Below are 12,808 nucleotides of genomic sequence, written 5' to 3'. Positions count from 1 at the left end.
GCCACGTGCATCACACCATCAAGGCAGCCTAAGCCTCGACGAATACAGGAAAAATAGGTACACGAATTTATTTCTTTATTCTAACGCTCAATTCTGCATAATTTCTAATCATTTTGCATTTTTACCGCAGTCGTCGTCACATGATGGCCAACCTTGCTCCTAGTTCAAGGCATGGGTTCTGTCCAAAAAGGGCAAGGCGACGGCAACATCGACTTCAACCCGGAGGACCCTCCCGAGGCGTACAGCGATCCCAGCATCCACAGCCGCGTCACTGAGTACACAGTGATGGCAAGGGAGGTTCATGGGTCAGAGTTCGATCCGAGCACCTAGTATCTTGATGGAGAAATTGTGATGAGGGTGGGAGGAGGCAAGAAGGAAGGCCGGTACTGGATTGACGACAGTACAATCGACATGGCCTCTACTCCCACTCTCTCCCAGATCCGAGCAAGGAGCACGAGCTCGAGCTCGGCGATACACCCACGGCCAACCACTACACAATTCCAGATGGAGGCTCTCTAGGTTATTTTTGTGTTTATTCATCGTTTGTTGATTGTTACGTACTTTAGCTTTGCATTGTAACATTGGATAAAATATTATAGGCCCGGGTGGAAGCAGAAACGAAGCAACGGGAGATGGAGGCGAGGATGGAGGAGATGATTCAGCAGAGGGTGGCGGCTGAGCGGCAGAACATGGAGGAAGAACAATGACTGACGATGGAGCATATGATTCAGCAGAGGATAGAGGCCGAGCGGCAGAAGATAGAGGAAGAAAATTGGTTGAGGATGGACCAAATGTTCCAATACATGCAGAATTTTGCATCGAGTATGGATCAACCTTTGCCACCGCCACCGATGCTATTCCCTCCACCTCAGCCACCCACAACTACTCTTGTGAGTCACTTGACACCTTATATTGCAGATTGAATACTTTGACTTAGAGAACTTTAGATGTTAGCTCAAAATGACTTAGAGAACTTTAGATGTTAGCACAAATTGACTTAGAGAACTTTAGATTGAATACTTTGCATGTTTTTGTGACTAGGTAGAGATGTAGAGTCGTGGGTAGTCTTGATGCTTTGCTTAGAAAGGTTTTGGTCCACGAGTCGGCTGGATGATATTGGGCATGTGCATTTGCAATATTGCAACTAAACTCTTAGGATTAGTTTGGGCTCCATAGTTCTCTGTTTTGTGCAGAATTAAGTGCAATCTCCATGTGTCAAGGAACCTTAGATATTAAGTGCATCACATATAAATATCAATCTTGTCTCACACATGCAATCTCTTCTCTTTTGTGCAGAATCAATCGGCGGCACCAAATAATCAGCCTCAAGACCCGGATTTGTCGCAGTGGTTTCAAGGGCCTCCGCAGTGATTGCATTTGCGTTTGTGGCTTATTGTGACTTAGTTGTGACTTATGATGATGGTTTATTATGCCTGTAATGATGGTTTATTGTGAATTGTGATAATGGTTTATTGTGAATTGTGATGATGGTTTATTATGCCTGTGACATAATTATGCATGTGATGATGGTTTATTGTGAATTGTGATGGTTTATTGTGAATTGAGAGGGGTCCGTTATACGTGACATATTAGTAAAAAAGGGGGTATTGGTCGCTTTGCTGAGTGTAACACTCGGCAAAGAGAGACATTGTCGAGTGTCAAGCCAAAACACTCGGTGAAGAGGCCAATTTCTGTTATTTTGGGAACCTTCTTTGCCGAGTGTTTTGGCTTTGCCGAATGTATTCTAATGGACACTCGGCAAAGTGACCATAAAATCTGGCCATTGCCCGCTTGTTTGCCGAGTGTTTTGGGTGTGACACTCGACAAAGTGTCTAAAAATTTGCCGAGTGTTTTGGCCTTGACACTCGGCAAAGTTTAGAACTACGCCGATTGTTTTGGGCTTGACACTCGGCAAAGTTTAGAAACTTTGTCGAGTGTTTTTCCGTCGTTTACTTGGCAAAAGAGACGTCACCGTGCCATCCCGTTAACTTTTTTTGCTGAGAGTTTATTTTTGCCGAGTGTTTATTGACACTCGGCAAAAGGCTTTGCCGAGTGCCCGCTGATTGACACTTGGCAAAGAGCTCTTTGCCGTTAAAATATACGCCGTGTGCTCTTTGCCGAGTGTTACATTCGGCAAAGCCTTTGACGAGTAAAGCTACTGTATCTCATAGTGATCAGTTGAAACGGCGGTGGTGCTGTCCGTCTTCTTGGAGTAATATTTGGTCTTGAGCAGCCTCTCCATTTGGTCTACAGTCCAGTAGTCCGTCTTGGTGAAGCTTGTGTAACTGGAGAGGTCAGCGTTTTTACCTTTTTTGAAAACCTTCACCAATTGATAGGTGATAGCATCCAAGACGGTGCGGTACAAGCTTCCGGTCGCTCGAGTCCGAACACCATGGTCACGGTATGCTGCGTCCACAGCTCGTTGTCTTCGATGGTGTAGGCGGTGATCTCCTCCCGTCCACCTAGGTAGACGAGGAGGAGAGGCGCCCACAGGACCTCCAGGGAGCTTCCTTTGTTCCCGGAGTCACAGCAGCTGCAGCTGCTGCTGATGCTGCTCGCCTTGGAATGGCGAGGGTGGCGAGCGTAGATCGCTAGAGCATCTGCGCTCACGTACGCCGCCCAGATGGAGAATCTGAACAAGCGAGGGATTGTGTAGTTGCGCATGGGGGCTGCCAGCAGCAGGAACCACTGGAGACCCAGGCTGCCGAGGACGAGGATGCGCAGCTGCCACTCGTCCCACCATTGCACAGCTCTCAAAATGTCAATCATGTTTCTCGGATCTACCCAAGTAGCAGCTTAAGAGCCTCTTTGGCAGGGCTCCTGTAGGGGCTTCAGCTCTGGCTCCTGCAGGAGCTGTGCCAAATGCCTGTTTTGAAAAGGGCTCCGCATGGAGAGCCGGTCAAGAGTCAAAGCCATTTTTTGCCTGCGCAGGAGAAGCCTCAAAAACGAGCTTCGCACGGCTCCTTGCTGTGGGTTCACGTCGTCTAGTGCGAAGGAGCCGTTTTGCCAAACGTTTTCCAGAACGGCTTCAGCTCCTCTAGAGGAGCTGCTCCTTCAGAGGAGCCAGAGCCGGAGCCATTTTCAGAGGAGCCAGAGCCCTGCCAAACAGGCCCTAATTGTTAGCTCTTGATGTGTCTATGTCTAGTTTTGAGAGTGTCACTACCACCACTCAAGTCTGTCTTTTCTTTTTTGGTGTTTGTGTATCACTGCCCCTGATGTTACACCTATACCGATCACTAGTGTTTATAATGCATGCGTGTTGGGTGTTTCCTTACAATGCAATAATGTGTGCCTTCCATTAAACAGTGGAACAAACATTTAAATATCCCTACTTTATTTCTATTATTAGTATCACACGCTTTGTCAAAAACAAAAGTAAAAAAGAAAAGAAAAGAAGAAAAGAGAAAAGCGGTCACACTCTCTATTAGCTACTACAACTTTGTTTCTATGTGTTGCTTCTTGCTGCCCAGCCCTTTGATGTCCGTGGCAATATTCCAAAGTGCTAACGCGTATTAGAGACGAAACATACCTGCTTTGTTGTTAGTTATTCCTGTCTCTGAACTTTCCCGCCTTTGATGTTCCCCTCCTTTCGTGATGGTCACAGTATTAATCGTCCAACCGCGCACCACAACTGCTGGTAGATCGATCTGCATGCAAGGCTTGTTTGGATGGAAACTAAACAGGGCAGGCGTTGCCTTGCCTTGCCTAGCCAGGTAAAATTTTGGGCCACTATCGTCCAAACAACCCGCAATGTCTTCAATTCAACAGTTGAAAGAAGAATATTTAGTCACAAGTGCTCCAATTCTAATTAGATATAGTGTAGCCCTTCCAAAACTTCAGAGACAAAAAACCAAAGAAGGCTAAGCGAAATCCCTGAGATATATGGTTTAATCCTTAACGTGACTCTTCTGAGTTTTCTTGTGTAAAACCGCATGCGTTCTCCTTAAGCGAAATAGCTGTGCCCGTGCTGAATTTTTCAAAAGAAATAGGATCTATACAAAGATTAAAGTGGAAAACTCTTTGCATTCGCTGCCCTTTGCGTGTCATGGTGATATTCTAAGTTCTCACATGTTACAGATGCCCTGCTTTAATTTACTTTTGCTTTTTGAATAAACTAACATTGTCAATGTGGGTGCTATCTGTTGTTGGATCGTCAGCACTGTGAGTACTTAGAATGTTAAGAACCAATTCCCTCAGTGCCATTAGAAATTTTATGATTTTTCTGTGTGCCATTAAAATTGCTGAATTTTACTCCCATATTTAAAGATATATAACCGTTTGCACGATCCAGCAAGTGCGGCCTGCCCAGTCCAAATTTTCATTTCGTGGCAGCAGCTGAAGGATCACATCACATGAATTAATATTGGATATGCCATTGCCACGTGTTTGCCAGAGTAATTCAATTCCCTGTTGAGCAAATCATTCCTTGTGAGCACGCGCGCGTATATCCTTTCTTGTAGCTGTCTAGCCATTCGATACACCTTTGACAAACTTAAAATTCTATCTTGCTCTGATGCTCTCCTTGTTAGTGTAATCTCTGTACTCAACAGCCAAAACTAATTTATTTGCCATCGACTCCACCAATTTTATATATATATATATATATATATATATATACACACACACACACACTACGTACATCAGTCCACCAGTTTAACATACAATAATTATCATCAACAAAATTTTCATCAACAATAAAACCAGTCAACTCTCCATAAATAACCCCAGCTGTTTGGTTCAAGGGCATGCTTAAGTCTGCAACTAATTAAAAACAAAACAAAAGAAAAAAGGAAAAGAAGAAGAGAGAAAAGCCGTCACACTCTCTTCTTGCTACTAGAACTTTGCTTCTATGTATATGTTGCTTCGATCTTGCTGCCCGGCCCTCTTCCGTGGCAATATTCCAAGTGCTAACGTATTAGAGAAGAAATATACCTGCTTTGTTGTCAGTTATTCCTGTCTCTGAACTTTCCCGCCTTCGATGTTCTTCCTTCCTTTCGTGATGGTCACAGTATTAATCGTTGTCCAACCGCGCGCCACAATTGCACTCTGATATACAGTAATTAATTATTTGACCAACAGATCGATCTTATATGCTTACAGTTTTCCCTTGTAATACAGTATTGCATGCAAGGCTTGTTTGGATGGAAACTAAACAGGGCAGACATTGCCTTTCCTGGCCAGGTAAAATTTTGGGCCACTATCCAAACAACCCTGCAATGTCTTCAATTCAACAGTCGAAAGAAGAATATTAGTCATGCAAAGACTGCAATTTAGTTAACAGTCGAACCGACATTAATTCAGTTCTTCCACTGTTGGGATAACATTCTGCTTTAATTTGGTGTGTACTTTAATCATGTGTGGGAATAATGTGACTTTAAAATCATGCATCACTACTACAAAAATAATTTATAGCAACGCCTTCCTTTCTTTGTACCCTCACTACTACAGAATGGACTTGTTGTCCCGGGCGATAACGGGACAACGATCCCGGTTACCGCGCCGGGACAACGATCCCGGGACTAAAGGTGCCACCTTTAGTCCCGGGTCATCGAGCCGGGACTAAAGAGGGACCTTTAGTCCCGGTTGGTGTTACCAACCGGGACTAAAGGCCCTCCAGCCGAGCAAACGTGGCCGCACCCTTTAGTCCCGGTTGGTAACCCCAACCGGGACTAAAGGTTACTTTTCTTTTTCTTTGTTTTTGTTTAATTTGTTTTCAGTTCAGTTACACGTATTTGTTTAATATATAATATGTTTTTATGTACGTATTCTACGCTGCTAATATAAATACACGCACGCATATAATTACATCTAATTCTCATCTCGAGCATTATTATATTCGAATAAAGTATGAACCTATATATATTATAGATATATATATGTATATATACAACACTTTCATAATCTTGTTCTCGAAAATAACGATATCAATAAACATTTAATTTACATCATTTATTCCTTAGGATCAAAGTAGAACTCGCCGTTGGGATTTAGCACTTTTTCTAGAAGAAATCCTGCTATTGACTCTTGAACTGCTTTCAGATGGTCTTTTTGCATGACCCTTCGTTTCAACCATTCAGTCTTGCATTTGAAATAAAAGGAAAAGTATTAATACATATATATATATATTCATTTAAAAATAAATAAATAATTGATATATACGTACTCTAAGGACATCTTTAGGAGTTCTTCTTATGTGCGCAGTGATAAATTCACAAACGTAGTATCCACACAAGTTATTACCTGGTTGCTGCCGCAAACACCACTGTACGAGAAGAAGATTATTCTCATCATCTCATACATAAATTGAAGTACGATATAGTAATTAAACACGTGGGGAAGTGTATATAGTACAACTTACTGGTATTTCAACTACATTAAGTGGTGCCTTGCAATCCTTGCGATGTTGCCGAATAAACTATTTCCAAACCCTGTGCCACCAATAATGTACGATCGTTAATAAATTATGGCAAAGTCTATTCAATAATAGTTGTGCGCGAGAGATCGAAATTACCCCTGGATAATGTCTATCATATCTTGGTATAGTGCCCGCTCTTTTCTCAACGAGTCAAAGATTACTAACCGACTTGAGTTTAACTCAATGACAATGAGTATCCAGTGAAAGCTACATTGGTTTATACACACACGTACATGCATATAAGTTGTATTGATATTACATAAAATATGTAGACTACATTATTATTAACACTTACTCAAAGTTGTACGGGAAAAGAATTGTTGTCTTGTCGTGCTGCTTCACGAAGAACATCATGATATTCTCCTGTGCTTCAGATACCCACCGCTCCTTGACAATAATACCGGTTTTGAATACGATATAAGGATCAATGAAGCTAACACTAGTGTCTTGTATTCTTTGGAGCTCTGACATCTGGAATCTGTATATAAATATAAGTTACATGTGAGGATAATTATATACACGTACGCATGGAAGTGAGTTTATTAAATAAAAGTAAGAATCACTTACAAACAAAAGGAGCTAATGATTGATTTGTCCAGAGCGTCCACGTGGTATAGTTGATGCAATTCTTCGAAACTAATATGTAAGATGTCATCGCCACGGAAGTAATGATGGTCTCTAAATCTGACAAAGATCCACTGCTCACCCCTGCCACACGCCTACATGTACCACTTGTTGAGCAAGTACATTTGCGTACCCAATTCATTCAGAGCCGTAGGGTTGTACAGACTTTTGCCATATTTATAAGTCTTCCAGGTATCAACTTCCAGGTTCTGGATTGGAGCTTTGCTCGTCAATTGATCCAAGGTTAAACTAGTATCTTCAAAAAAAGCATTAAGGGCTTGAACCGACACTTCTCTAGAGTTGTCTGGTCGATAGACTTCTATGTTGAAACCATATTCATTAGCAACAACAAGATTTTGCATTGGTTGCTTCTGTTGTCCGAGCTGTGGGACATCCTTCCCTGATGCTCTTTTCCTTTTCTTATCTGCATCATGTGACTTCACGAGGGAGCGGTCATAGTCTGATAGTGGCGAAGGCTTACGAAGTTCAATCATCTTTTTCTGGTGTCTGTAAAACAAAGTCCCCGGAGAAGCTACCTTACGAGAAGTCTGAAGAGGAATCAAAAGCATAGCACAAAAAGATTTGGATAACTGGCGGCAAAGTGTAGCAGAATCAATAGCAAAAGAAGAAGGAACTTATGAAAAAATTGCCAAAGCCGCACTACATAGCTCAACGAGAACTAAGGAAAAGAGTCAGTGAAGTGGAGAAAAAGCGGCGTGAGGCATGTAAGCCCCCGCCATTATCGGACTATGAACGCTCTCTTGATAAGTCATATAAGGCGTCGCTGAAAGCAAAGAGAGCAGGGAAAGATGTTGCACGGCTCGGGCAGCAATATAAGCAATCTATCGACCCGCTAGTTGTTGAGGATGATTGTACAAACGCACAAGGAGGTCCAATCGATAGGGAGGCACTCCAAGACTTCATGGACACAACAGGTCTCACAACTCAATAGCTCATTGGGGGAGGATCGATACCAACAGCCAAATTTAATATTTACCGGACCTATGTGTATGGTAGGAGTCTTGTCAACCCTAAGTCCTATTCATCACTGGGTACGCAAATGTTCTTGTTAAACAAGTGGTACTTAAATGCGTGTGCGAAGAAAGAGGCATGGCTTCTTGCAAGAGTTAGACCAGAGCATTACTTCAATGGCTATGACATTGTACATATTGAGTTCAATGAATTACACCAACTATTAAACCGGGACGCTCTCGACAAATCTCTCCTCAACTGCTGGTGTCTGTAAGTGATTGTTTCTACAATTGAAAGTAACTTGCATGTTAGTTCGTTGTCTATATATAGTTATCCTCACACTATATATATTCTTTTGTACTATATAAATGCAGGTATGAGAAGCTGAAAATAAAGAAAAAAAGTTAACGGATGTTGGTTTTATGGATCCGAATCGCACATTCAGAGACACGGTTACTCCATATGATAGATGGCGAACTCAAGTGGAGAAGAATCTGTTTAGGTTCTTAGATAAGCAACATGACAAGACACTGATACTCTTTCCTTACAACTTCAAGTGAGTGTTAATGTCCCATTTTATTTTGCTTACTCCATGTTGACTTTAGTTAATAAGTTATGCCTACGTATAAACATGTAGCTTTCACTGGATACTACTGGTCATCGATATGCCCAGGAGTCTTGTAAAGATCTTTGACTCAGCCATAAAACCCCGAGAAGATTACCAAGAAATGATAGATATTCTCCAGTGGTAATTTCGGTATCACACACCGTATACTCTCTTATGCCATTTTATTGATATAACTCTATTTATTTATTTTGTTGGGCAGTGCTTGGAAAAAGTTCGCCCAGAAACACCATTATGGTCATTGGAAAGTGCCTCTGGATATAGTTCAATACCCAGTAAGTACTAGCTAGGTCACCGCATCTTTATTTAGTTCAATTCATTATTACCATGTTTCATTGGTTGATGATGAATCTTTTTCTCGTAAAGTGGTGTCTGCAGCAGGGATCGGGAAACAACTTATGTGGATACTACGTCTGTGAGTTCCTCATGGAATACTCAAGGAGAACTCTAGAAGAGATCCTCGAAGTACGTAAAAATATACACAATTTATTACCATTGTGTTGATATATATAATCATATATATATTCATACTTTTCTGTTCATTCGAATTGAAGGTTGAATATATAGAGGAAGCAAAAGGTTCTGCGATGTGACCAGATCAAAACAATTCAAGAGGCATTGTCAGGATTTCTTATGGATTGGGTCAGAGATCCCAAAGGTGCGTATTACTATGACCCTAAAGAATTATTACCTAGTAGTCATACGACTGAAGATTCGGGTTGAATGACATCCCAATGACATGAGTACAAGGTTTTTGTGACTTTATTATGTACATATTCCATGCACGTACAACCTCTTAAAATATTTGTATATATAGTTTCATACATTTTAGTGTGTTATTTATGTATAATGCTCGAACGGAACCTTACACGTATGTATTTATGGACGTATATTAGCAGCGTAGAATTCGTATACGAAAAGCTAATCGAAATAAAAAAGAATTGAATTAAAAAGAAACCATAAAATGAAAATGAAAGAAATGAAAAAAATGAACCTTTAGTCCCGGTTGGAAACACCAACCGGGACTAAACGTGCCAGCCCCAGGGCAAGATCTGGGGGACCATTTAGTCCCGGTTGGTAATATCAACCAGGGCTAAAGGTCCACTTTCAGTCCCGGTTCCCATAACGGGACTAAAAGGGGGGCCTTTAGTTCTGGATTCGCAATCCCGGTTGGGAAACCGGAACTAAAGGGGTTTTCCCAACCGGGACTGATGCTCACTCCTGCACTAGTGGGTGGTAAGAGATGGATCCAATGGTCCTTAACATTGTCGAGCCAACCCAAAACCCTACAATGATACCATTATGACGCTGCTGAATCAAGCCACAACATGGTATTAGCATGTCAATGCCAGCTAGTGGCCTAAACCGGTAGCAATATCCCAACTAGAACTGTAGGTTGGTGGCCTAAACTGGAAGCAATATCCCAACTAGAACACAGTCGGTTGGTGGATGTAATTAACCGGGACATTGTCGGGTTATGCCTCCACTCGTAACAGTGATAGGTGTCTTAAGTGTTGGGTCTGTCGAATCCACAATCATTAATCGGATCCTAGCCTAACGAGCCATTAGTGAAGATGGATCACTGTCGGCTCCAACATACCCAACAGTCATGTGCCGTTAGGCCGGGATTGCCTGCTCTGTAGCAGTGAACCAATCATTTAGCATTTAGCATTCGCAGAGAAACACTTCCTACGGACGTAGTGAGGATATAAAAAACAATATTGTTGTGTATATAATGTCACTGCTAAACTAGAGGTACAGGCTCAACAGACTATCATTATTGGTATTATTATTAGACTACGAATGAACACACACGACCGACTGCAATAGAAGCAAGCAGCATGCACACTAGCTAGACCAGAGCAACATAGCAATGGATATGGAAATAAACAACAAATAAATCAATATGGCTGACGGTGAAACTTTCTGGCTATCGGATACCACCGAGGCATCGTACCTTCCTTGCCCTGGTATTCTTGTTCCCGCTTTTGGTCGTCCAGATCGTCGTCCCCTTGTTCTTTTTCTGGCATTTGAAGCTTGTCTGCCAAGGTCTTGGCCCCCTGGAGCGAGATGAGGAGCCAGAGTTTGGAGAGGAACTCCCCGCCTTCTCCCAAGCTCTTGGCGTGCAGGTAGGCCCTGCACATGCTGGCGGAGTAGCAGAGCATGCCCACCCACACACGGTGCATCAAATGCCAACGGTCATCGGCGTCCTCCATGCGCAGAAGCTCCTCCGCGAGCTTGTAAGCATCGTCGATGACGGTGTATGCCTCTTTTTCTTTGAGGTTGGCTGCTTCGTTCTTGATCTTGTCTAGGAGGATTTCGTCGGAGAGTGGTTGCTTTTGCTGCTTCTCCTTTTCCGTCATGTCTTTGGTGGCCTGGGTGATGATGCGCTCCATCTGTTTGGTGGTTTCGGTGAACAGAAGCTGCCTGCTGCCGGTCATCAGCATGTCGGGTCTAAACTTGAGGAGGTAGGCCATGTAGTTGGATATTGCCTCCGTGCACGCCTCACGAAGAACCTCCGCATGCAGAGGCCTGCACCTAAAGTGCCTCGGAGGTTTGCTGCGGAAGCAGAGGTCGGTGGCGATGTGCCAGATGAGGACGCTCTCGTCAAATGGCGTCTTACGAAGGCTTCGCCATATCACCACGTTGGGCACCTTCTTCGGCTGATCCATGTTCTCGGAGTAATAGTCCGTCTTGAGCAGCCTCTCCGTTTGGTCCATAGTCCAGTAGTCCCTCTTGGTGAAGCTTCTGTAACTGGCGAGGTCGACGTTCTTGACTTCGACGAAAACCTTCACGAGCTGTAGGGCGATAGCATCCGAGACCGAAGGGCCCAACGACGCACTCCCTTTTTCCTCACGAGAATAACCTTCCTTGTAACAAATGCGCCTGGCACACCTGAGTAGCCACCCAATAGTCGTCGTCGTCCTTGTGGTCTGGAGCACTGAGCCTATGAGGTTATACCCGGCAAGCTTCTCGCACAACACTGGAACATTCCCTCTGAACATGAGCGAGTCGCACAGCTTACTGATCAACACCCCAAGGACATCCAGGAGAGCAGTGAAGCACAGGAGAATGTACGTGGTCTTGATATCAACAGTGCCGCCGCTGTTGTACTTGTACCCCTGGCCCTGCTGCGGCTGCAGCTTCTGCTGGCTCGTCGCGAAGAGCATGATGGCGGCAATGTGCAGGGATGGAACCAGCAGCACATGGCAAGCCAAGTAGGCGGGCGTGAACATCACGTTCGCTCTGGTGTAGATGAGCCCGAACGCCTGACGAAGCATGGGCTTGAGCGTCTCGTCTTTCTCTATCTTGAGAGGCTCCAGGATATTCTTCTCGTGACCACCACCACCACCCCTGCCCTGTGCTTGCAGGGTGGCCTCGGCAGCGAACAGCGACAGGTCCGACAGGATCATCTCGACCTGGTCGCTCTGCGACAGGATCGGCGCGTCGCCTTCCGGCAGCTTTTTCCAGCACTTGTACCTGTCGCTGAGCTCGGTGAAGCACCACTTCCACCATGCGCTAGGCTTGACCCTCGCTCCTTTCATCACCGACGACATGGCCGTGAATGGATCAATCCTAGCTCCCCTGAGAGCCAAGGGCTTCTCCAACACACTGAGGATGCCAAGGATGAACAGCAGGACCGCCGAGGCCAGCATCCTTCTATCGCCGGAGCCGGAGCCAGGGCCAGGCCACGACTTGTAGAAGCCGAAGAGGGCGATGGTGACCTGGGACAGCAGGGTCACGGTCTGCCGGATCCACAGCATGTTGTCATCGATGTTGCTGGCGGACACCTCCTCCACCCCGCCGAGGTGGATGAGGAGGACAGGGGCCCATAGCACCTCCAGCATGCTCGGCGGCTTGCGCACGTCCGCCTCGCCATTGTAGCAGCCGGCCACCGCCCCGTTGGCGTGCCGGTTGAAGACGGTGGCGAGCGCGTAGATCGCCACGGCGTCGCTGCAGCCGCTGCCCAGCTGGATGCACCGTCGCAGCCACAGCGGGATGCTGTACTTGCGCATGGGGGCAGCCAGCACCAGGAACCACTGCAGGCCCAGGCTGCCGAGGACGAGGATGCGCAGCTGCCACTCGTCCCACCATTGCGCAGCGCTCGAGAGATGCATGCTAGCTGCTTGCTCGATGATAGATGATCCCTCCCTCTCCGTGGACGTGTGTCT

At 44.8% G+C, this 12,808-nt stretch overlaps 1 protein-coding gene across 1 annotated transcript; it reads right to left on the bottom strand.

Moving 5' to 3' along the window:
• Positions 1–10,379: 10,379 nt before the first annotated feature.
• On the bottom strand, positions 10,380–12,788 carry LOC136535271 (uncharacterized). The gene has a single exon (XM_066527566.1). It carries the CDS (start codon positions 12,752–12,754, stop codon positions 10,538–10,540), a length of 2,217 nt encoding a protein of 738 aa, XP_066383663.1. The 5' UTR covers positions 12,755–12,788; the 3' UTR covers positions 10,380–10,537.
• Positions 12,789–12,808: the final 20 nt, after the last annotated feature.

Source organism: Miscanthus floridulus, unplaced genomic scaffold (genome assembly GCF_019320115.1).
Source record: "Miscanthus floridulus cultivar M001 unplaced genomic scaffold, ASM1932011v1 os_2644_1_2, whole genome shotgun sequence".
Taxonomy (NCBI): domain Eukaryota; kingdom Viridiplantae; phylum Streptophyta; class Magnoliopsida; order Poales; family Poaceae; genus Miscanthus; species Miscanthus floridulus.
The sequence above is the reverse complement of the archived record's forward strand: the minus strand, read 5'-3'. Positions and strand labels throughout refer to the sequence as shown.

Coding starts and splice junctions, on each gene's coding strand:
- LOC136535271 (XM_066527566.1), bottom strand. CDS start 12,754: ATGCATCTCTCGAGCGCTGCGCAATGGTGGGACGAGTGGCAGCTGCGC.